Raw genomic sequence first — 25,395 nt, forward strand, 5'->3', positions numbered from 1 at the left:
ATTTCCATCTCTCTGTGTAGACTTTTTATATGAGTTAACAAGTATCTGAAGTATTAAGTTAAATGAAATTGTCCATGTAAGATGCTTAGGACCACTCAAAGTTTAGAATAGCCATTTGGTAAATATTAGCTTGTTTTTATTATTCCTATTATAGTTATCAGTAGCAGTTGTATGTGATATCAAAACATCAAATATTGTTTATACTTTATGTATATTTGTGAAATAGTTTACATGATATTAGTCCCTTCTGTTAGAAGATAAATGTGTAATTTCTACTTCGTGGTCAGTAATTCATCAAAGACTTGCTGTAATTTTTGTCTTATAGGCCCAATGAATCCAAAAATAATTCATTGTAAATAAACAATAAAGCTGCTTCTAAATATATACAATAAAGTACATCTCAAGTAATCACTTATAGTTAGCATGTTTGGTAGAAGTTTACACATTTATAGGAAAAATAAGTTTACAAGGTTTACAAAATGAATGGTAATACTAATAATTTAATTGAATAAAATTTTAGCCTGGCAAAATATACAAAATGGCGTCTGTTCTTATAAAGTCTAGGCATTTCTGTAGTTGGAAAATTTCCAGTGACCCACCCGGCCCTCCATGGTCCAGCAAATCTCTCTCACCCATGGTCCCGCAGCCACTTATAATCACTCAGAGGCTGATATCAATTATAACTGCTTGGCCATTAGCTCAGGCTTATTACTGACTAGCCCTTACACTTAACCCATAATTCTTATCTATATTTAGCCACGTGGCTTGGTAACTTTTCTCAGTTCTGCCTTGTCATTTTGCTTCCTCTGTGTCTGACTGGCAACTCCTGATTCTGTCCTTCCTCTTCCCAGAATTCTCCTCATCTGCTTGCCTGCCTATACTTCCTACTTGGCTACTGGCCAACCAGAGTTTTATTTACCAACCAATGAGAGCAACACATATTGACAGCATACAGAACGACATCCAACAGCACATTTCTAGTTATGACTAGCATCATATTAAAAGCTTTTTTTTTAAGTCAGACAAATGATAATAACACAAAAACAACCACAAACAGACAAAGGAACCAGCAGCCTAAACTACCCTCTTTGACCTAAGTTTCTAGGATTTTTACCACTTGTTTAATTTCCCTTGTTTTTTTTTTTTTTTCCGAGCCATCTAAATTTTACAAATTGATGTGGTTTTCCATTATAAAGTCACTTCCTTCTACTCTGCATCCTGGGGAAAAGGGTCGGGTAGAGACATGGAGATGCACTCTATAGTGAGTGAATTGAATGTCATTATTGTGTGTTTGTATTCTACTCAATAGCTTCCGGGAACACCTCCATGCAATTTACACTCAGAGCCACTCTGTGAAGCTATTATTGTTTCTATATTTAAAAGGAGACATCTGACTTCAATATGTAAAATGGTTTAACTAAACCAGGACTGATAACAACTTAATCTCTGAACATGCTGATGCATTTATAGTTATAAATTCTTTTTAACACCATGCTTAATTGTGACAATTGGCCGACTCTTTTCATATCAAAGAATTTGCATTGCAGTGTCCTATAGCTTTCAGCATACTGGTTATTCACACACAATAATGAATTGCTCGGCAGTGCCTTTCGCATCACCGCATGGGTAAAGACGTCACATGTCCTTGAATCTTCTTTCCCAAATGTTATGCTAGGTGTCATCTCTAGCCTTCCTCAAGCCCTCATACCTCATGCTCTGGCACCCTTAGTTCCTACTTTTCCTTGTTAGTAAACAAATTGCAAGTTAATCTCCTTGGTGAGCCTATGAGATTAACAAAAAAAAAAGTGCCTGGGAAAATTAACCTTTCTTCTGCTTCCATGGTATTGAGTTCAGGAATGCACTTTAATCACAGTATTCTTGCCTGCCCTGAAATTTGTACTGGGGAATAAACATCTGCCTGATTCATGTCTTAAAGTAGTGTGCATTCTGTTCTGCAACATGAAACTCTTGAGACTCCTGAGATGCCCCCTGGTCCTTGAATTATCTCTAGCAAGTGTCTGCAGTAGATTATGTGAAGGAATGCTCCAGCATGTGTGCAGGCTGAGAGAAAGGAAGATATGCTTCTGTGATGGCCTTTTTCCAAGGGGTGGGGAGAGTTCTTACACTCCGGTAAGGAACCCTTCACCTATGCTCTGTAAGTAAGCTCAATAAACCCATTAGTTCCCCCAGAGTGAACTTTGGTAGAATTTTACCTTGGTTTGTCTTTGAGACCTTAAGAGAAGGGGTAGGCATTGCTTAAGTCTACCTGTGGGAAGGAATTTTAGCAACGCTTGGTATAAACAACAGGATAGGCTAGAACTGAGAAATTCTAAGTTTGGGAAGAGCAACGGTGTTGTCCCTAGTATGGGGAATGAGATAAACACGCAAAATGAAGTTGACTTGAGGATAATTGCAGAAGAAATTTTGACACGGTGGTTTGTCCCCGTAGGACTACTGGGATAGTGGTTGGGACACGAACAGGGCAGAGTAGTGAGAAATGTCACTGTGGTCAGCATACCTGGGCAGAGGCTGTCTGTAGGGGAAATCTTAGGGTGACAGTCTTCTAGGTATGAAGTGGTATGCATGACTGATGGATGAGGTCTGCCCTGGGTGTATGGAGATGCTTTGAGAGCAACCAGAGCTCTAAAGCAGACATTATGAGCCCTGATAGTAGTATATCGGGCAAGCACATCAGCAAGCAGCTGCACAGGCAGCCTGGATGCTTCTTTGTGTAATAAGTTCAACACAGACAGGTGTAAGGAGGGAACTCGAGCCAGAAATGGATCTAAGGTTGGAAGCCCAGCTACTGATCTCTGACTTTGCAGGAAAATTGGATGAAAATGGAGGAAAAATGGATAGCTTTGCCCACTGTCTTTTACAGCTGGGGGACCAAAGGGGGAAGAGGACCTAAATTACAGAACCCCTCCTGGGACACCCAAATCCATGGGATGAGTCAGGTGGCCGAGGAAGCTCGGAGTTACCTAGAAATAACAAAAGGCTCTCCTCAGGCCCTGCCTACCTTTAATCCAGAGAGAGAGAGAGAAAGCATATGATCCAGTGTGTTGACAGAGGTCTTCATAGTGGTCTGGAGCCAGAAATTACGATAATCAGAATACTCAGTGCTGTCGGGCGGTGGTGGCGCACGCCCTTAATCCCAGCACTCGAGAGGCAGAGCCAGGAGGATCTCTGTGAGTTTGAGGCCAGCCTGGGCTACCAAGTGAGTTCCAGGAAAGGCACAAAGCTACACAGAGAAACCCTGTCTCGAAAAAAAACAAAAAAAAAAAAGAAAAGAATATTCAGTGCCAGGACCTGTTGGAGCTGGGGAAGACTTTCAAACAAGCAGTGGAGGAACCTCTTGCCACCTGCCTTGTGAGGCTGTGGGACATGTTGGCAGAGGGGTCCATTTGAATGCCACAGAAGCAGAAAAGTTGAGCAATATAACCCAACCATCCCTTCTTGAGGAAAAGGCTTCCCAATCTAAGGCAATCTCAGGGCAATCAATCCCTGGGGAACTGGCTCATACAAGCCAGTATGACTGGCTAGTGCTTGTCCTCTGCTGAGGTTCTCCTGAATATCAGGGGCAGGAAACAATAGAAGGGCAGGTGCTACTAAAGGAATTGGGTATTGGGAAGTGGTGTTTGATGGCCAGTCAACAGGCCTAGGCAGGGCTATATTCACAAGAGACTAAAAAGACATTAAACCAGAGTTGTGAGACCAGTGTAGGAAATCAGTGGCAGTTGAACTAAGAGGACCTGCATGAAGTGGGCCTACATGTAAAATATAAAATGTTCGCAAGGTACTAAAGCAATAGGAGCAAGTTGAGAGGGGGAGGAGCCAGGCAAAGTGCCTCTCCATATGTTCCGAATACAGATGTGGCTGGACTTGCACCTAGCCAGAAGCCTTGGGGACAAAACTGGCGGGCAATGGGACACTGTGTTAGTCAGCCTACAGAGGGCTCTAAGGCCAGACCAGCAAGTCACTCCAAGAGTAAAGGGGAAAGGTGACCAAAAGGTGCAGGCAATTCCTACCACGCACCCGCTGCAAAGGAGGGTCTCTCGGGATGACACCCTTCCTAGCTACTCCCCTGAAGTGGTGACCTGACATTCCCAGGAACCAAGGGACATTCAAATGCCTCACCAAAGGGTTATCTCCACACTGCCACTCTTCATTTTGGTGTGGCTCCGGGCTTGCCGTCATTGTTCTGAGCAGCCTCCGTATGAAGGTCTTCTTATACGTGGATAGCGTAACACTAAACTTGGTTGGACTGAGCTGGAGATTCGGCTAAGAGCCAGGCAAGTGCACAGGCAAGGAGCAAGCATGGGGACCTAGGGCACAATGGTGCAAAAGGCCAGGTGTGGCTGTGGCCAGGTGTGGCTAGGAAAGTCACAAGTGATAACCGTGAAGGTAATTGTGGAAGATGGCTGTAGCCTGGTCCTACAAATGTTAGAGTATCCAAAAGGTAAAAACATGCTCCCAGAAGCCAAGAGGAGATTAATTGGTATGCCAGTTGGTTTTTATGTCAACTTGACACAAGCTAGAGTCACCTAAGAGGGAAACTCAATTGAGAATATACCTCCCTAAGATCAGGCTGTAGGGCATTTTCTTAATTAGTGCTTGATGTGGGAGGGTCCAGCTCACTGTGGGCAGGGACACCCTTGACTGGTGGTCTTGGGTTCTCTAAGAAAGCAGCAGCTGAGTGATCCTTGAGAGACGTAGAAGCTGCTTGCAAGCAGCTCCTGCTTCCAGGTTGCTGACCTGCTCTGACTTCTTTCAAGGATGAACGGTGATACGGAAGTGTAAGCAAAATAAACTCTTTCCTCCTCGGGTCACTTTGGGCCATGGCGTTTCATCACCGCAGCTGTCACGTAAGTAAAACCACTGGGTGTCTCGGTGTCAGGAATGGGTTACTTTCCTCGGGGTTGTTGGTTGCAGGGGCTTTAGAGACCACTGAAACAATAGAGGCCTTTGCCACAGTTGTTAGTTGCATTCCAGAATGAACGTTAAGACTCCGTTGCTAAAGCGAGTGCATGCTTTGGCTGCCAGACTTGGAGAAACAGAGCTGGGACTGGACCAAAGTGCCTCCTCCCTGCTAGCTGGCTGTTGCTAAGGATGCTGGGGGAATTGAGGTTACAAGTCCTGTTCAGCTTGGGTCCTAGATGCTTCACAACGGACGTGCCAGGCAAAGTGTATCAGATCGTGCAATGAGTGCTTATGGGTAGACCCAAATTTCTGATTGGGCTTAAGGACAACCTCACAGGGGGGAAAGTCACATCTGGTACCTGGTACAGGGAAGCAAAAGTTTGTGGCCAGGGATGTCACAGGTTTCAGTGGCAAAGCGACCACTGTGATTGGGTAAATGATGTGCCAGCTAAAATGCTTCTCCACATTGGTGTTGACAATCGTTGTTACTGCAGCCTATGGCCATTTGGAAAGTTTTCTGTTCCTGTTGTTTATCCTTTTCCTCATCTGTGTTTTGTAGTAAGAGAGAGAGACCGCCCGCGCCCCTAAGTTGCTAACAGCTGTGAGATTAAAGGCAAAATGAAAGGTCGCACAAGGGTTTGTTCCCTCACTGGATTTAGAGGACAGACATCTATGCCACCACCCTCTTCGAGCCTTGTGGGAGTGGAGGGCAGAAAGAACGTAAGAGCAGGAGGACATGGTAGAGATGTTGTACAGGACTGGCCTCTGAACCAAACGGCCGCCATCTTGAGGAGTTCAGCTGTGCCTGTTTGCAAATAATGATCATCATCCCAGCTGCGCCCATTGACGAGTTGTATCGGCTCATAGAGGAGTGAGGAGGATCAGGAGACTCACCTTAGTACCCAGTCACTCCCTATCACAAACTATATGTAACTTTGCCCTTACTGTAGAAGGCCTCTGGGAAGGGGCTAGAGTCTATAGAAGGACAGGGAAAGAGATTAGGGTAGGGAAGGTTCCATCAATGCAGTGATGGGAAAATCGTCTCTACTGGATAGAGTTCTGGGATGGCTTTGGGGGAGAGCCCCACACGATAGTAAGTAACACACACACACACACACACACACACACACACACACACACCGTGCTCAATAAGAAAGCCCAATAAACTCATCAGTTCCCCAGGGTGAACTTTTCATGGAATGATGCTTTGGTATGTCCTTGAGATCTCAGATGGGAGGTAGACATCATTTGTGTCCCCCACAAGAACTTAAACAGCATCTGCTAAATTAACACATTACAAACATTTCATCTAATAATTAAGATATTTATAAGTCCAACATGGAGGCTGATAATATAAATGCCCTACTAAGAAGACTAAAGATAGTCCATCACAATCTGGGCCCTGATTCTTCTGCATTCCTTCTCTCCACAGTCATGGAGTTCTAACAAGTACATGGGAGTGTCACCACATACTGCTTGGGGCACTTCAGCGCTCCTCGATGAGGAAGGGAAAATGGCTGTGTAGCCCTATGATACAGACTCCGCTTTTTAATGAACTGATGTCTCTGCACTGTGAATTTGTTTCTCAGCTCCCCTTTGCCCTTAGGCAGGACAGGGCAGAAAAAGGGGCCTCAGATTGGGTATTTTTCTTCATTCAGTTCTGCTGATTTCTGAGCAGATCGCAGGAGTTTAGATTTTATTAAATGGCCATTCCTTGTGGAATGATTGTACTCTGGGGCATTTCAACGGGACTTCTCCCTTCCCCCAGAAGCCAGGGGATTTTCCTCTGGTATTTACAGTGAGGCTCTTGGTAGCATTCCTGGAGGTAAACGAGAAAAGCATGGGCCTTGGGCTTCCTTAATTGAGTTCCCTGAAGGTTGTCTGTTTGAACTATAATTTGTATTATCTCATTGGACAATTGTATGAATATTTATAACAGCATTCTGGTAACACCCCATTACCCTCTCCTGTCTCCCTCCAAGCACCAACATCAACTCTCCTCTTCCCTGCTGGGGACCAGCCTCAGCAGTTTCGGGGTCCGAAGGACAGGATACCTGGAAGGCATAGAAACGTTTCAGAGACTGTGCTCATGCAAGCTGACAGGTCACTTCCAGCTTCTGCAGTTGCTAAGCAGCTTTTGGCTACAGTTTCTTTAGCTTCTGCTTTTGCCTTGGTAACCTCAGTCTTTTATTTCCCTCCAAGTCCCTTTCTCACATTCATGACATTTTGTTCTGTTTTGGAACCCTCTGAGTTTATCCAGGGTCCCCCTATGATCATGAGTCTGGACCTGTCCATTGGTCATATGTCCTTACCCATCCTCCACCCACGTTCCAGTGTAGAAACAACTGAAAACATTTGGCTCTTCCTCCTCTAGAATCTGCCAGTAGTTTATAGTTCATCCTGGAAGACAGTCAGCCTCTCCCAGTCTATGACTAACTAATGACAGGCCCAATCTCCTGCAGGCTGGTGGTTTAGTCACCTAGAGCCTCTACCAACTCATCAGTTCCTGTTACAGATTTCTCACCCTGTGGCTGCTCTCTCTACTCTCTGGTAAGTTTTCAGTCCCTCCATTTGCTTGTCTCTTTGAGACCAACCTGCTGGCCCTGTCCTCAGTTCTTTTCGTGGATCCCAAAAGAGCTGCTGACTTCTCGGTCTGTTCAGCTCCTTTCTTTTTAGGAAGAAGTAGTAACTTCCAAGGGCAGATGAAAAAACACAAGCCAGAAGTCTCCCTGTTGACCTTCAACAAAAATCATTATATTTGGTATTGTAGTTAATCCCTATTGTAAGCAGGGAAAATCGGCGAGACTCAGTGCAGCTTCCCGGTTCAGGGAATTGGCTCCTTATTTATTCTGTACTGTCAAACCCAGCCTGGTAAGCAAAGTGCTCCACCACTGACCCCCCCCCCCCAACTGTCACTTCCTTCTGCCGTCTCCCCGATGTGCAAACAGTATTTTCTCTGCCAGGAACCTCTTTTCTTTCACGGCTGTTGGTGCTGATTTTGGTGCTCTGTTTCTTCAAGTCCTTTTCCCAGACACTTTGAAGTTCTCCCCTGCTCCCCTTGACATCATGCGGTCGTGCATTTGAGCCAGGACAATATCTTAAACAGTTGTATGACTTTTTGTTACATATAATTATTAGGATTTAAGTGTTTGATGGCACCAATTGATATGTTAGCATTGAAGTGGCCATTGCATAAGAATTCCTCTTCTATTTTAATACTAAACTTGATATCCTAAAAAAAACCTGAAAATCAATCATTTTAAGCATCTAACACTTATTAAATAACCTTTTAAAAGTAGACTATAACTTCAGTTTTAATGTGATCTCATCTGTCAAACAATTTATGTAACTTAAAGGCAAGAAAATATTTTTGCAGGTAAATGAGAAAACGCTGTCTCATCATAAAACCCCAACACTGGACTAACAATGATTTCTGTACCTCTGCTTCTGATTCTGTCATAGAGGTAGAGTAATGTGTTGTAGAATATTTATTTCAAGATGTGTTGCTTTTGTTTATGCTCTGGAACGTTTGCTTAACGATGCAAAGATGTGTTGGATTAAATAAAATGAACCTGGGCTGAGTCCGAGTCAGCAACTAGCTGACAGGAAGTGGTAGGGGAGAGCCAGGTGAGAAAGGGTTTATAAGGAGGGCCAGGAGAAGCGCGGAGCTGTATTTGGAGGACTCGAGCAAGGAGAGGAGGTGAGCTACTTGCTCTTCAGCCTCTCTGAAGAGCAGAATTCCACTTTAACCTTTGGATCAATTGTGAGGTCTTCAGAGGGACAGAGGTTTAGTTAAGGTCCCTTTGTAGCTTTGCAAGAGCTGGAGCCGGAGGGAGCCCTTGAGGCCAATCCTCCGCTGGTAGCTGTGGAGTTGCAGCTGCTGATTCAGACAGCTGTGCTTAAAAGGCAGCAGCCATTTAAAAAAGGACAACAGTGCTGTCTTGGGACTTGGGTTTTTTTTGTTTGTTTGTTTGTTTCTTTGGTCTTTGTGTGTGTGTGTTTACCTCCCTGAGTCCTGAGTGGAACCCAAGAAAACCTTTTCTCTAAGTAGATCCGGTGCTTTGATCTCATCTTCTCCATTCTGCCATAAGTATTACCCCCACTCTCCAAATCAGAACTAGGTACAGTGTTTACTAGAATGAAGGTAGCAAAGTTCAACAAACTAGATGACTAGCAAGTGTTAGTCTAGCTCTCATGTCTGGAGGCTAGAACCCTAAAGTCAAGGTCTTGGCCAGACTCTGCTCCTCCCAGAGCCTCAAAGAGGATGCTCCCTGCACTGTGCCAGCTGCTGCTGGCCCCAGGAACTACTTGCCTCACGGCAAACAAGCCCATTCTCTGTCTCCATCTTCCTGTGACCCCTTCCTCCCGTGTCTGTTTCCCTATGGCTCTCCTCCTCCTCACTGTCTCACGGTCTCTGTCTCATCTCTTGTTTCTTTGTCTCTGTTGCTTTCTCTGTGTGTCTCTCTCTCCTTCTCTGTCTCTGTCTCTCTCTCTCTCTGTACTCCCAAGGAGAGCAGTTATACTGGGTAAAGCAACCTCAATAGCCTCCTTTTAACTCCATTGCGCCTGCAAGGACCTCATCTTCCTTCATTAGAAGAGATGAGAATCTCAACATTTTGGAAGTTGTGCCGGTTAGTTTTATCCAGTTGACACAAATTAGAGACACGTCGTCAAAAGAGGAACCCTCAGCTGAGGAATTGCCTCCATCCATCAGATTTGCCTGTGTGCATGCCTGAGGAGGTGTTTTCCTGATAATGATTGACGTGGTCGTTCCCACCCACCCCTTGGCAGGTGTTTCAGGGTTAGGTAAGAACGCAAGCTGAGCGAGACAGTAGTAAGCAACATTTCTCTCTGATCTCTGCTTCAATTGGGGGTCTCCAGGTTTATACTTTGTCATCTCCGGGTGATAAAGTGTAAGCTGTATGACGAAAACAGCGCTTTCATACCCAAATTGCTTCTTGGTCATAGTGTTTATCGCAGGAACAGACAGAGGATCATAACTCAACCCCGTACAATGGGGTTTAGCTCGGGATGTTGGCGTCTCTCTGTATAACTGTTCTGGAAACTGGCTCTGTTGTATCCCTACTCTGATAAGTAGCATTCTTTCCTTTTGTATGTCTGCAGTGAGTCAGGTGACCCTGGGATAAAAAAAAAAAAGCATGAGCAGAAAGGCCACATGCCGATGATAAGCAAGGATACTCAGAGAGCTTAAAGCGCTGCTGGTATCATATTCCCGCTTTACTGGTTCTGGATTGCCCTTGGCAGTCTTCGGACTTCCGTACTGAGAAAAATGCCTTGTCATTTAGCCACAGTGAATAAATTTTTGTACAACTAACACACTTTTTCTCCCCTTGAAAACAACTTCCAAAGAGTGAAACTGAAAATGGACCAGCCTGTGCTTTGAAGACGGTCTTGTTTGTGTCTCAAGTACGCCCTGGGTTTAACTTCCTATGCAACCCTTCTAAAGTCAATCATGCATGTTAGCAGTTTAATATGGCATGTCCTAGGAGCTCTGAAGAAGCAAGTGACAGCTTTTTAAAAATAATTAGTATATATTTCAATTCTCCCCCACTCCACCCCACCCCCGCAACATACACTCAGTACAATTTTGACTATGCATTTATTATATATAGCTTTTATTATGTTGAGGTATGGTCTTTCTTCATCTAATTTGCTCATGGATTTTATCACGAAGGAATGTTGGATTTTAGCAAACCCCTTGTCTGTGTCTATTGAGACTGGATTGTGTCCAGTCAGTTGATACCCTGTACTGTGTTAAGTCATTCTTGCATCCCTAAAATGAAACCAACTCGATCATGTTGTATTCCTTTTTGATATTTTACTGAATTTGATCTGATAATAATGAGGCTAAGAATTTTGGCATTGACTCTTATCAGGGATATTGGTCTATTGCAACAGTACTCCACCTACAGGTCACAACCCTTTGGGGAGACAAACAACCCTTTCACAGGGGTCACCTAAGACTATTGAAAAACACAGATATTTTATATAACTGTAGCAAAATTACAGTTATGAAGTAGCAATGAAAATAATTTTATGGTTGGAGGTCAGCACAACATGAGGAACTGTATTAAAGCATCACAGCATTAGGAATGCTGAGAACCACTGGTCTATAGCTTTCTCTTGTGAATTTCTCTGCCTTCAGTAAGAGGGTCATGCTGGCCTGATATAATGTGTTTAAGGGATTGCTCCCTTTTAGTTATTGGGAATAGAGAAAAACTGGCCTTAACTGGAGGGATCTTCACTAGGAAAGCTCAGGACAGTTGCGTTTGAAAGGAGATCACTAGAGCCAAAGTCCCTTCTTCCCTCAGCAAGATTTCCTGGTTCCAGAGCATAATGCCCTAGTTTCCTGGGACACTACTGAGGATGGCAATATCTAGTCCAGGAATGGGAACTCAGAGTATATCAAATACCCCAGGATTCTGTTGTTCTGTCTTCATTTCCTGTTTCTAAATTTGTTTTCATTTAATGCATTTGGCTATTTTGCTTGCATGTATCTATGTGTACCACATGTGTGCCTACTGCCAAGGAGGCCAGAACAGAATATTAGATGCCCTGGAACTGGGTTACAGACAGTAGTGTGAGCTGCCGTGTGGGTGCTGGGAACTGAACCCAGGTCCTCTAAAAGAACACCCAGTACTCTTAACCACCTAGCCATGTCTCCAGCCCTCTGTGTATGTATGTCTATGTGTGAGCGTGCACATTCATGTGTATTTATGGCTGTGTGTGTTTGCATATGGTGTGCATGCACCTGTGAGCATGTGTGTGGAGGCTCTCATCAGGCTGTGGGGATTTCTGCAGGCACTGTTGGCTCTAGTGTCTCGGGATTATAAAAGAGATCTTCAGATGATGGTGTTAGTATAGAATGTGGTATAATATGGATTTCACATATCCAAAACACTCCCAGGGAAGGCCTGGTAGTGGCAGTCTGGAAGCCGCAGTAGGAAACAGGAAGATTTGGATGTCAACAGCCCAAGATACAGGAAATGAGATTACATGATTCAGCCTATCTTTAGCAGGGAGGAGATACCATTAGGGGAAAATAAGCCAGAGATGTCAAGTAATAGCTTTCCTATGCCACAGCCCAGAAACACTGAGAAGAACAGAGTAAAACCACCAGTAACTGTGTTGGTACCAAGGTCCGAAAGCCATTGCTACTATGAAAAGAGACAGCTTGGGTTTACTTCCTTTCTTCCATTTTCTGTGTGAACTTGGCCTAGTTCTCCTGCCCTTGGATTCCTCATCCAAAATGTACCTATCATGGGGTATGGTTGGTGAGTTCCTGAAATGCCAGCACTTAGAGGAGGAGACAGGGGGATCAAGAGCTCAAAGTCATCCTGGGCTCCATAGCATGTTCAAGACCAGCTTATCTCAAGAAAGTAAAATAAAAATAGGTAAACATTTTGAAAATATAATGTACCTATATGATTCCAGGGTAATAAGGAAGCAAACATTAATAGACTATGTCAGGCAATAGTGTCATGAAAAATACAAGGCCGCTGGTAATGAGTGAATGACCTGGCAGGAGATGGCTGTCCCATCTTTTAAGTCAGTGGAATATTCTATCATAAACCTGTTAGTCTTCCTTAGTCTTAGGTAAAGCCAAACCCAAAGAGCTGAAAAGATATGAGTGTGTAGCTAAACAGTTCAAGAGAAAGAGGAAGTTGTGTTACCACGGTAACCACAACAGCTCACAGCCTGTCCACTGGAGAGCTGATTTCTCTGTAGTTCTCCATCTGTGCAGTGGTCTTCTCGGCTGCTAAGAATTTGGTAGTAATATAACTGCCGAGGCATAAGTCTTCCCCAGTAGATGTCACTGGAGAAGCTTGACAGAGCACACAGGCAGATTCTCTTCTTACAGAGGCAGGAAACCTCCGATGTTTATGTGAAACCTAGTTACTCGCATTTCAGCTTCAAAGCATACATGTAGAAGTGAGAATATGAGCCCCTTTTTAAATACCTGAAACATACCAGTGCTATGGAAAGTTTAAAAATATATTTGCCGTAACTATAGCCATGTTTGAGTGTGTAGGTGTGCATGATATTCACTCTCAGCATTATCATAGTTTGAAAAAGGTCTCCTTGGGCTCATGAATTAGGGTGTGATAGGCAATTGATTGGTTTTGGGAAACTTATTAGTTCATAAGAAATTATTGGGGAGTATGAAAAGTAGGAAATGGGGCCTAGCTGAAGGAAGGAAGTCATTAGAGCCATGCCCGGGAAAGATGCATTTTGTCCCCTGACACCCCCCCACCCCCCCCCACCTCCCCACCCCCGGCTTTCTGCTTCCCACAGTCATGCAGTAGGAGGCACTGTTCTCTGCACATGCACCACCTTACCCTGGCCTAGAAACGAGGGACTGAAGCCCTAAACTAAAATCTCTTCTATGAGGTGTCTTCCTGGGAATCTTGTCACAGCAATAAAAAACCTGGCTGGTGCAATTACTTCAGATTCCTTCTTTGAAGCCACTGCTGTGTTCTGGTGTGAGCACAGTTGATCTTGGCACTCGTCAGGTTGACTGGGGAGCTCTTTTCCTTAGTATATAACACCACAAATCAAAGGGCAAATGTGGAGGTTCCAGGTCAGATCCATCTTTGGAAAAACTGTACCCCAAGATCAGCTCAAGTTAGGAAGTGATAAGCTAGAGTCTAGCATGCAAGAGGAGGAAAGGGGAGGTACTGAGTGTTGACAAAACTTGACTGAACTGGCCAGGACAGGCTAAGCACCCATCTGTGCTAGGTCTTGCCCTTTGCCCTTAGACTTGCTAGATCAGCTTTAGCAAAAATGCTTTTATGGCAGTTTTGCGAGCATATCATCTCTCCTGTCTTGATATCTGAACTTTCAATCTTGACATCAGCAACATTAACTCAGTCTTAACAGAAATCTGCCATCCCCTTGATGTCTTCTACTTGATAACTGTAACTCCTCAGGTGTCTTTATTATATTGGAAATTGAGTCCAGTTGTATACTGAAATTTCTTTTTATCTAGTAGTTCCAAAATAAAAGTTATTCTGGCCTCTTACATTATTATCTCTCTAGTGTTATCTTACAATATGAAAAACCATATATACATATATATATATATATATATATATATATATATATCTTAAGTCATCCTGATAGGCACATACTAATGATAATATAAATTAGCATAAGTTCTAAAGGTAATTGCACATGATTCTTTCTATATAAAGATTTCCACAGCATTATTTGTGGAAAAAAATCTGAATATTCATATGTATGTATATATGTTATAGTATGCAAATTATTCATTTGTAGAAAATACAGCTCCTGAAGTATTTATGAAGAGTTACAATATCCAAAAGCATTCTTATGAAACCGTGACTATGGAAAAATGATACAATATACATAAAATTATGGCCTCAATGAAATCTCTGAATGTGCAGATGGTATTTCTTTAAAACACACAGATGTGTGTTCAAATGTACATACACACATGACTGAAAGAACAGCAGTATGTGAGAGAATCTTGCTGGGTATGGTAACTCATACCTTTAATCCCAGTACTAGGGAGGTAGAGGTGGGTGGAACTCTGTGAGTTCGACACCAGCTTGGTCTGTTTAGTAAGTTCCAGGGCAACCTGGGCTACAAACTAGAGAGACTCTGTCTCAAAACAAACATTAGAGGCCAGGTGTGCTAGCTCACTTCTATAATATCGGCACTCGAGAGGCTGAGGCCAGAGGATCACAAAGTTGAGGACAGCCTAGGCTAGAGAGTAAGATGTTGGATCAAACGGGGAAGCCCCAAAGCCAGAATTCCTGGCTATAAAGATGAACTACCTAACTTGAAATGGTGCTTATTAAAGGAAAGTCTCTAGGACAGTGGTTCTCAGTCTTCCTAATGCCGCAGCCCTTGAATACTGCTCCTCATATTGTGGTGACCCCAACCACATAATTATTTTTATTGCTGCTTCATAACTAATTTTGCTACTGTTATGAATCATAATGTAAACGTACGTGCGTGTTCTGATGGTTTTAGGTGACCCCTGTGAAAGGGTCAGCTGACTGGGGGGTCATGACCCATAGGTTGAGAACCAGCATGCTGGAGGCTTTCCAAGCCTAGGTGTTTCCAGAATCTAATTAGAAAGGGTAAGGATATAGTGGGTCCAATGTCATTTCTCCCCTACCCTCTCATGTGGGGACAGTCATGATACAGGGGGTACCAGGATCCTTTTATCTGTGTACAGGTTTATCTGTGTGTTAATGTGGGTATGACTCCAAAAATAGTGTTTTCTTATTACAGAATGTAGTATATATGCACTGTTAAAAATAAAAATACTGAAAACCTGAAATAGAATTTGCTGAAAGCCAGGCAGGCGGTGGTGGCGCATGCCTTTAATCCCAGCACTCAGGAGGCAGAGCCAGGCGGATCTCTGTGAGTTCGAGGCCAGCCTGGGCTACACAGAGTGAGATCCAGGGCAGGCATCAAAACTACACAGAGAAACCCTGTCTCGAAAAAACCAAAAATAAATAAATAAATAAATTTGCTGAAACGGCACTGTGGCAAAAGACTGAAGTCAAGTAGTGGAGGAAACCTGACCCCCACCCCCCACCCGCTTCGTACCCCCCCACAACCCCGTAAATCTTCCGAGAACTGCAAGCGCTCATTTCCGCTGTTCTGTGGTAAACCACTTCTGCTTCGGCTGCAGAAATGCAATGTGGCTAGAGAAGGGGGGGGGGCGCTCAGGGGGTTAAATTGCTCTGAATAGTAACAAAGAAAATGGCCTCGGATGGCACTTTCCTTTTTGGAGATTAGTTCTAGGAGACTGGAGAAAACGCCAACTGATCATTTGGGTATTGTGCTCGCTCGGTTTTTGTTAACTTTGACACAAACGGGGGTCACCAGGGAAGGGAACCTCGGGTAAAGAACTGCACCCACCAGACCGGCCTGTTGGCAAGTCCGTGGGGCATATTTTTGATTCATAATTGACATGGGAGGGTTCAGCCCACTGAGGGCGGTGCCAACCCCTAGGCAGATGGTCCTGGGGACCGTAGGAAAGTGAGCTGAGCAAGCCTGTAAGCAGTAGTTCTTCTCAGTTTCTGCTTCGGTCCCTGCCTCCAGGTTAGCGCTCGAGTTCCTGCCCCAACTTCCCTCACTGATTGGGTGTGGTGTGGAGTTATGAACCCTTTCCCTCCCGCCAAGTTGTGCCGACCCATGTTTGATCACATTAACGGAAAGAAAACTAGGGCCAATTTCAAGGTGATAATGTTCACTCGCGTGTGCATGTGCGTGTGTGCGTGTGGTGCTCAAGCAACCACTAAATTTGCTCACGTGGAGGGTTATGTTTCTTGTTCTGTGTTCAAAACTCAGACAGTGTAGCTAACAGACCCGGAGAATGGAAAGTAAGCTACAAGGAAGAGCCTACTCACTGCTAATGATTAGCACAGCTATCCAAACGTTGCTTCTGTGCCTCAGCCAAGAAAATGCTTAGTCTTTACTGATAGAGTGGAACACTACCAGAAACCATATCCTAGACAGAATTTGAGATTGATTATACATGTCTAGCAAGGCCATTTGCTTAGGTAGCAATAGCAATGCTGCTGTAAGTGTCCGGTCTTTTACTTAATCCTCTCCTATCTGAATCTAGACTCAGAAAAGGGGGGGGGGCGGAACTTTTGCTAGATCAGTGGTTCTCAACCTGTGGGTCGTGACCCCCTTGGCAACCCTCTGTCTCCAAAAATATTTACATTGTGATTCATAACAGGTATCAAAATTACAGTTCTGGTGTAGCAATGAAAATGATTTTATGGTTGGGGGTTCACAACATGAGGAGCTGTACTAAAGGGTTGCAGCGTTAGGAAGGCTGAGAACCAGTGTGCTAAGTGAAAGCTGTTATCACTGCCCTTCTCATGTATCCTCTCCTGTTGACCCCAGACCTTTCTGTGCATCCCGTTCAGGTCAACAGCCTGTACTGTAATTGCTCTTAACCTCATCTCATAGCTCCTTTCATGGTCAAACTCGTAATTGTTTTTAGCAGCTTTTTATATCATTAACCCTAATACACACAGCGGGAGTTTAATGTATTGAATTGAGGTCTGTTTGATCTTCCCAGGTTTCTAAGAACTTAGAGTATGCTAAGCTGTTCAAGGTCTCACAGCCAGTTGCTGGTCAGAAACAGAAAAGAAACTAAAACACCCCACCACACCCTTTTCCCTCCCCCCTTCACCAAGCATGCCTGGGTGTGTACATCTCACAATTCCACCTTTGAATTTTGCATAAAGTCATGATGCTAACCAGACACAATAGTCCCCTCCCGCTTCAGTCACTCATGGTCAACCACCATCTAAAAATATTACATAGAATATTCTAGAATCAAACAATTCATAGGTTTTAAGTTGTGTACTGTTCTGAAGAATGTGGTGAAATTTTGTGCCTCGGCAAATTATTCTGTACTGAAAGTCACCCCACCTTTGTTCAGAATATAGTGTGGTTTTGGTCACTGGTCACTTAATAACTTAATAACAGTTAACTTTTTCAGATAAACTTTAGGTATTGCTGTCCATGTCCTAGAAACCTTTATTTTACTTAACAATGTCCCCCCTGCATATAGTGGTGATTTTGGCAAGTTTATCAGTAAATACCCTTGATTAAGTTGATTATTATTAGTGTTATCTCTGACTGTGCGTAAGCTGTAACTTCAACTTTACCATTATGTGTAGGAAAGTAGTCTGTACAGAGCTCTCATTCAGACACTCACTGAAAAAGCAGGGACCATTGTATTCCCACCACAGTTTGCACACAGGAGTCCAACAAAAAGGTTTTACAAAAACATTTGCAAGCCTCTTGGTGGAGAGGTGAGATGGTCATCTTGGCTGACAAATTGACTCCATCTGGAATCAACAAAAGCCCAAGCAGCTGGGCACTCCGGGGTGGGATTTTTTTAATCTGATCAGTTGAAGTAGGACAAGTCATCCTAAACCTGAGCCACGCCTTCTCATAGCAGCTTACATAAAAGGACCTGGAAGAAAGTTGCTTTTTGCCTACTTGGCCACCATCTCACTGGTAAGTTCTCTCATTTCCTGTGGCTGTGGTTGATGTTAAACTCAGCCTCTTCAAGATTGCAGACAGAAGGGAATACTCCAGGGCTCCAGCTCCAGAATTTGACTGCTGAGACATCCTGCCTCCGAGACTGAACAACTACCAGATTCTCAGGCTTACTGGCAAGAGACAACCATTGTGGGACCCCTCAGGCCACATCCTCTAAGCCAGTCTTAATAAATCCCCTTTTAATACATGCCTTCTGTCATGTCTGTTCCTTGAGAGAGGCCTGACTAATACAGGACTTATTTCTGAAGACCACAGGAATTCCTTTGGGACTATCTCCCATCTCCCATCTCAAAGCCTAGCAATCTGTGTTCTCTAGCTACTGTGTCATCGAGAGGCTCTGACGAGACAGGGTTAAGAGCAAAATGAGCTGCAAGCCATATATGGAGAAACCCAGTGTGGAAGTTTCATAACAACTTCACGTTCTGCTTTCAGGCTTCTCAAGCTGACATTGACTGCGCTTTGCGAAGTTGGCCATAAAGAAGCAGAGGGCTGAAGATCTGGTGCAGTGGCAGAGCCCATGCCTAGCACAAGCGACCCTGGGTTCAACTTCCAGCACAGGAAGAAGAAAAAAGTCTGAAAGCTGAGAGAACCAAGCGTCCTGTCAAAACGCCGGGGTTCTTGTGTTCTAGGTCCATCTGCAGCCAGAGGGATCGATCATGCAGGCCCTCCTTGTTGTGATGGCCTGGATGGTTTCTTCCGTTTCTAGTGCTTCATATACAGCAAGTACTTTGCCAGACATAGCAGATGAGGATTTCATCAAAAAATGTGTTCAAATTCACAACCAGTTCCGGTCAAAGGTGAATCCAAAAGCCAGGAATATGCTGTACATGGTGAGTGCACCAGCAGAACTTGTAGCGCATGTCAGTCAGAAGCAGCTTGCCTGCATTAGGCTGGATGTGCATTCTGAGTCATCCTGAACGGTTTTTGTTTTGTTTTGCTTGTAATGACTGTGTGTGTGTGATCAGAACCCACACGGTGAAGCCTTTCCCGGGCTCTGTCTTAAGCAATGCTACAGCCATGATTCGGTTTCGTGCTTCTGTGTGTGCATGCATATCCAGTTTCCCCGGCATCATTTGTCTAGCGCCCTCCTCTGTTCGTCTCCTTTCTGACCGCACTTTATATTTTTGAAGTCCAGATTGACAATTATTCTAGCACTGTTATTTTTGCTCAGACATCCTTTGGCATAGGGAGTCTTTTGTGTTTCTGTGTTCATTTTCTGTTTTTTTTTTTCCCTAGCTTTAAGGAGAAAGCATTAGTAGCAAAGTAAATCTGTAAACATCTTTCAGCTGTACTGTTGTTTGAAAATACCCTACTCCATGAGCATGAACAGCCTTCCCATTCTCTAGGGCAGTGGTTCTCAACCTTTCTAATGCTGTGACCCTTTAATACACTTCTTCATGTCAGGGTGACTCACAACCATCAAATTATTATTACTACTACTACCACTACTACTACTACTACTACTACTACTACTACTACTACTACTATTTGGGGTTTTGGTTTTTTAGAGACAGGGTTTCTCTGTGTAGTTTTGGTGCCTTTCCTGGATCTCGCTCTGTAGACCAGGTTGGCCTCAAACTCACAGAGATCCACGGGGCTCTGCCTTCCGAGTGCTGGGATTAAAGGTGTGCGCCACCACTGCCCAGCCCCATAAGATTATTTTTGTTGCTACTTCATAACTGTAATTTTGCTAGTGCCATGAATCATAATGTAAATATCTGATATGCGGGATATCTTGATATGCAAGCCCTGTGAAGGGTCGTTCATCCCCCAAAGGGGTCTCAACCCACAGGTTGAGAACCGCTGCTCTGGTATTCTCTTCAGTGTTTGGTTTTCACTGGAGAGGTAATTCACCCCCTTGGTAAGGTTTATTCCTACGTATGTTATTGTTGGAGGACTATGAGAATGGAGCTATTCTGGAGGTGTGTGTGTGTGTGTGTGTGTGTGTGTGTGTGTGTGTGTGTGTGTAAGCATGTTCACTGCTTTATACAGAAGCAACCACGTGTTACATGCTGATCTCTATTGCCCTGAAGCTGCCCTGTGTTGCCTGCTGATCTTTATTTCCCCTGCTGCTTCACTGGACTTGTCCACCTCTTAGGGCTTCTCGTGATAAGTCTCTATCACCTACAGCCAGAGATGTTTCTGCCTCTCCTCTCCTAGTCCTATTCTCTGACCCGATGGCTTCGTATTCTTGCCCTCCCTAGCAGGTTGAGACTAAGTAGTTAGCATTATAGGCTGTGGCTCCTCCTCAGTTCCTGTCATCCCACCTCACTTGCCCCTTGGGCTCCCACTCCAGAAGGAACTGGAATCTGGTAGTACAGTAAGTAGTAAGCCAGTCCCCACTGGTCTACAGATCTGAATGAACAGGAGGAAAGCCTTGAGTTGTTACAGTTTTGAGGAAGAGATTTCTTTCTTGACTTTTATGCTGTTTATTTTTCAGTCTTGGGACCCAGCACTAGCCCGGATTGCAAAAGCGTGGGCAAAATCGTGTCGATTTGCACACAACCCACAGCTGAAATCACGGCTGCACCCAAACTTCACCGTAGTGGGGGAAAATATCTGGACTGGATCTTTATTCCTCTTTTCGGCTTCTGCAGCCATCTCGGACTGGTACAATGAAATCGAGTACTATGACTTCAGCACTATGAGATGCACAAAAGTCTGCGGCCATTACACTCAGGTAAATACTTCCCCTGGAATCACCTTTTCAAAGGTGAAGAGAGAACTGAACGTGGTATTGAAGAAATATATAGTGAGCTAGTATGGTTATAAATATGAGAGGAAAACATACTTGGAGAAGCTAGTTACATGGATAAAGTCATACAGGAGCCATCCGTCTAGGCAGTAATACTCATTATGAGATAATCTGCATACGTTATATTACTTAAAGCCTTGCGATGTATCTGAGAAGTGAATTGGAACCCTCTTCTCACTAGCTAAGTGGCTTTAGGGAAACATCGTAAACTCTCTTAATTTGTTGATGTGTGGTTGATATATGGATGGCAGAACCTCCCCTCTGTGTTTGTGGTAGGAACCGAATGAGCCTTTTGGCTTAGAAAGGTAAACACTGTGCTCACTTACAAAATGGCTGTCAAGAACTCCCAAACTCGGGAATTTCTGAACATTCTCCCATGATGAGGTCTTCCTTCTGCAGGGAGGATGGAACATGGCAGTCTATTGAAGAGGTTAGGGCCACAAAATGTGGTCTCATATCTGTATGAGAGATAGATATGATATCAAATTAATTTTCTCATGTTCTAAGTATTAGCCCTCCTTTTTTTTCCTGGATGTAAAGGGGAAACTTAAAAATTGAGGGACATTTTTGCTGTCTCAAGTCTGTGTGACATGAACTTGAATCTCTCCTCTTGTTCTGACTCCCAGGGATGAGGGAGTTACAAGTATGGCTAACAAGTCTGTTATAAAGTGAACTGTCTTCTGAGTGCCACATATTTTCATGCTCAGCTCTTTAAAATTCAAAGTAACAGGCTTATTCCTATGCATTGTACACCTTCTATACCTGGTTAATTTATCCTAAAGTCTTTATTTTTTCATTTGACAAATTCCATGTTCAAGAACCAAGTGCCACACCTCTTGCAGTGTGGAACATTGGCTTGGTGGTATAGTTTCTGTGTCCTCTTCGCTCATATGGCTGGTGTCAGTTTCTCTGAATTGCACTAGCCATGCACATCTCCCAAAGCTGCACACATGTGTCCCCCAAAATCAGAGGGAGCTAGCCTGAGAGCCAGAAACCATTTCCAACCACATCCTGCCTTCCTTGCCCGCCCCTGTTTCTCCTTACTCACACCTCTGAGATTGTAAGCCCATCAAGGATCAGCATATAAGTTAATATTTCAGAGTGTGCTGTGGAGAAATCTGGACCAACACTTGTTGGTAAGTACTGAGCAAAGATTAGAGCCCAGGATCTAGTTTTCTAATAAATCATGTTGGAAGAGGATACTGATATATCTTGACTATAATTCCTGTTTCATTCTTTGAAGGGACCTTGGTGGGGGTTTCAGGACAATTCAGTCACTTCAGCTTCCTGCTGGACAGTTACCTAAAGTGGGGATTGTAATGTCTACTTACCCTGTTCTTTTTGAAAATCAAGTTGTTTCCATGTGTTACCCAATGACAGCTGGTACGCGGTACAGGACACACGGTCAGATTGATTATCTCTCTGTGAACAGTCAATATTTCTTGACATGCTAATTCAACACTTTACCTTTATGGTCACTGGGGACAGACTGGCAAGTTTTCATTTTTGTTTAGAGGATTCACTGGTGGGAAAGTTCCAGATTCAATTTGGATCTGAGTTCATATTCCCACCCTGACACTGGGTAACCCCAGCTTGCCTCTTGGACGACTAGGTAAAGATAACCACAGGACAAACTCTGTGGCTCAGGCTAGCCTGAGATCCAGTGTGCAGCCCGGGTAGGCCTTGATGTCACAGTGAGATTTCTGTTTCAGCTTCCCAAGTGCTGGGGTTAGAGATGGGAGGCGCCATATCCAGTTTAACCCAACTTTGAAAACTATTAGAGTTGAAGTCATCAATGTCTCCTAAAGGCCTGATGCACTGTTGGAATGTGTCGAAAGCTGTACTGGGTGGGATCCAGGCAAAGGAAGATTAGGTCATGGGGTAGTCACTTGAAAGGGATATTGGGACTTGATCCTCCGTGTTCTCTCTTTGGTTTCCTGGACATTCCAAGGTAGGACTAGTTTCTATGACCCTCATCACAGACCTAAAGGCAATGATGACAGATGACCACATACTGGAATCATGACCTAGAACCTGCCTTTCTTCTGATGTTTCGCCTCAGTGACTAACAGCTAACACACCAACTGAAGCATACTGCGCATGCTAAGCAATAGCTGCACATTTCTGAAAAAGTACAGGTGGCCCAAAGAGGAAGGAAATCTGAAAACACTATGGAAGGAAGGAAGTCCTCAAAAACTAAGAGATTAAACAAAATGCTAAGTGAGCTAAGGTGATAGATAAGGAATGGTGACTTGGGACTCCTGGTATGGTGTGGAAGGAGCACCTGACGGGAGCTGTTGAAATACAGCTGAAACGGAGTTGTCTAAGAACACCAATGTTTCTCAGTAAGTCTGATGTGGGCCGCCCAGATAAAAATCAGTCCCACATGAAATGAATAAAACTGAAAGTTTCAAAATAAAACAAAAGTGATTGGAAAGTAGAAGTACAAGGGTCACGTTGACCCAACAATGTTCAACGTCTCAACAGAGAAGCCCAAGTCGCCTTACTGTCTGTCTAGGCTGGAGATCCCCACATGGGGCTCCCGGCTTCCGATACTCAGAGCTGTTCCTCAGGGAGCAATTCTTTTCAGTCATGGAGAAGAGACTACTGTTTCTAGCCAAAGGATGGCATGGCTCTTTGTCTCTGAGATTTAGGAACAACCTGTCTAGATTCTTCCCAGCTCCCAAAGCAAGGGAACGTCAGTCTGCAAAGGGTAGGCACTCCTACCCATGTGTCTGCAGCCCTTTGTCCCACCTGAAGACTTTTGGCAATCTCCAATTCCATCCTGGGCTTGCTCTTTTCCCTCTCTCTACTTTCTCCTCAGGGAGTGATAATTTTCTAAAGTAAACATGCTTTTTTCCCCACAGCCAGACCAGCCTCTGTTGTAGTTGGTGAATGAGTCCTCTCTACCCTGGGCTCACACAGGACACTGCTCCGTGTTTAAAGACAGATCAAAGTCTGTGGCCCTCAGAGAAGCCATGTATTAGAACCCTTGATAGAGATCAGAGCTCTATCAGTTCCATGATTGCCTCTGTCTAGATTTCATGAAGGTTCCTGCAGGCCCCAGATCACCCGCCATTATGCCTACATATTTAGTATAATGCTTGGCACAAAATGCCTTCATAATTATGGTTAAAAAAATCTTAAAGTATAATTTTTGTGTCACTGTAAAAAAAAAACTCTGAAATGGTTGGTTTGACTTCAAGAACTAATTAGGTTCTCAAATGTTCTTGGTAATTTTTTTTAATATATTTTATTTATTTATTATGTATACATTTGCCAGAAGAGGGCACCAGATCTCATTATAGATGGTTGTGAGCTGCCATGTGGTTGCTGGGAATTGAAATCAGGTCCTCAGAAAGAGCAGCCAGTGCTCTTAACCTCTGAGCCATCTCTCCAGGCCCCGTTTTTTTGGTAATCTTTAATACTCATCATTCTTAGTCAAGACGAGCCGCATAATTTATGGGAATCGGTGGAAAATGACGAGGTGGGATGCTTCTCAGGAAAGGAAGGAGACAGCACCTTGGAAGGTGGTAAAGATGCAGCAGGCATATTGATTTCAACGCAGTCTGGAGCTCCCCTGAGCACCAGACCCAGCCTGACAGCACAGCTGCCTTCCTGGGAACCAGCTGTGGTCTCCACTTCCTCACCAGCAAGGGACCACATTTTACATCTGCTTTGCTGGCTGCTCCTGTATCTATTTTCTTAACCCAGGGTCGCAGTTACCCCTTCCTTTCTATCATCTTTGCCTATATATGGTCTGATACAGCCTTGTGGCTTCCAGGTTGCTCTCTCTGGTGCTACCCCATCCTCTGAACTGCAGGTGGTTAAGCCCAGTGGCTATGCCCGTCTTTACTTCAATATCTAATAGACAGCTCAGAACGAACATGTTCTGCACAGAACCCCGTGCCCAAGGTCCTACCCACCTTGCTTGTCCCCTGGTTTTCTCAAGCTACACCCTCGTCACTTGCATCTCAGTTCGAAGGTCACTTCAGAGGTCTTCCCTGAACACTCCCTTTGAATCAGCTGCTTTCTTCCCATCAGACACTCCATCAAGTTACCCTGTTTTATTTCACTGTGGTAGCTTTCTGTAGGAAGCATGGCTTTGAGCAGTGGTTCTCAACCTTCCTAATGCTGCTGCAACCCTTTAGTAAAGTTCCTCATGTGGTGGAGACCTCCCCCAACCATACAATTATTTCACTGCTACTTCATAACTGTAATTTTGCTATTGTTATGAATCATGATGTAAATATTTGATATTCATGATATCTGATAAGGCGACCCCAAGGTGTCATAACCCACAGGTTGAGAACGTCTGGCTTAGAGTAAGCATTGGAGAAACCAGGATTCTTGCGCACAGGTTTGCTTTCCTTAATGGAAAGAAGAATGACACCTGGTCACCTGGAATGCTTGAGTGAAAGTGGGCGAAGAACCAGGGGATCCTTTGCTATTCTATTAGGAGCCAGCCTCCACCTCAATTTCCCCCCAAATCCTGAGAATTGTTTAGGCTCTACTCCTGAGCTTTGTCTCTCAGTGAATAGAACTCATTATGAACCCTTATGAAGGCGGCCCCAGGTACTTTGCATCCTCCATCAATAGAATCCATCTTTATGGTTATTACAAATCTTTCC

General features: G+C 44.1%; 1 protein-coding gene across 3 annotated transcripts in view; it reads left to right on the plus strand.

Moving 5' to 3' along the window:
• The first annotated feature begins 7,307 nt into the window (after window positions 1–7,307).
• Window positions 7,308–25,395, plus strand: part of Glipr1 (GLI pathogenesis related 1) — a 28,894-nt gene continuing 10,806 nt past the window's right edge. The window contains exons 1-3 of one of the 3 annotated variants that reach the window (XM_028873067.2): window positions 7,308–7,470; window positions 18,442–18,839; window positions 20,450–20,689. In XM_028873067.2, the coding sequence (XP_028728900.1) occupies window positions 18,666–18,839; window positions 20,450–20,689 (414 nt within the window). In that variant the 5' untranslated portion in view covers window positions 7,308–7,470; window positions 18,442–18,665. Of the gene's footprint in view, window positions 7,471–8,532; window positions 8,621–17,942; window positions 17,965–18,441; window positions 18,840–20,449; window positions 20,690–25,395 lie in introns of those variants that run through there. The other 2 variants (XM_037196772.1, XM_037196773.1) reach the window with 2 other exon arrangements.

This window comes from Peromyscus leucopus, chromosome 18, assembly GCF_004664715.2.
Source record: "Peromyscus leucopus breed LL Stock chromosome 18, UCI_PerLeu_2.1, whole genome shotgun sequence".
Taxonomy (NCBI): Eukaryota; Metazoa; Chordata; class Mammalia; order Rodentia; family Cricetidae; genus Peromyscus; species Peromyscus leucopus.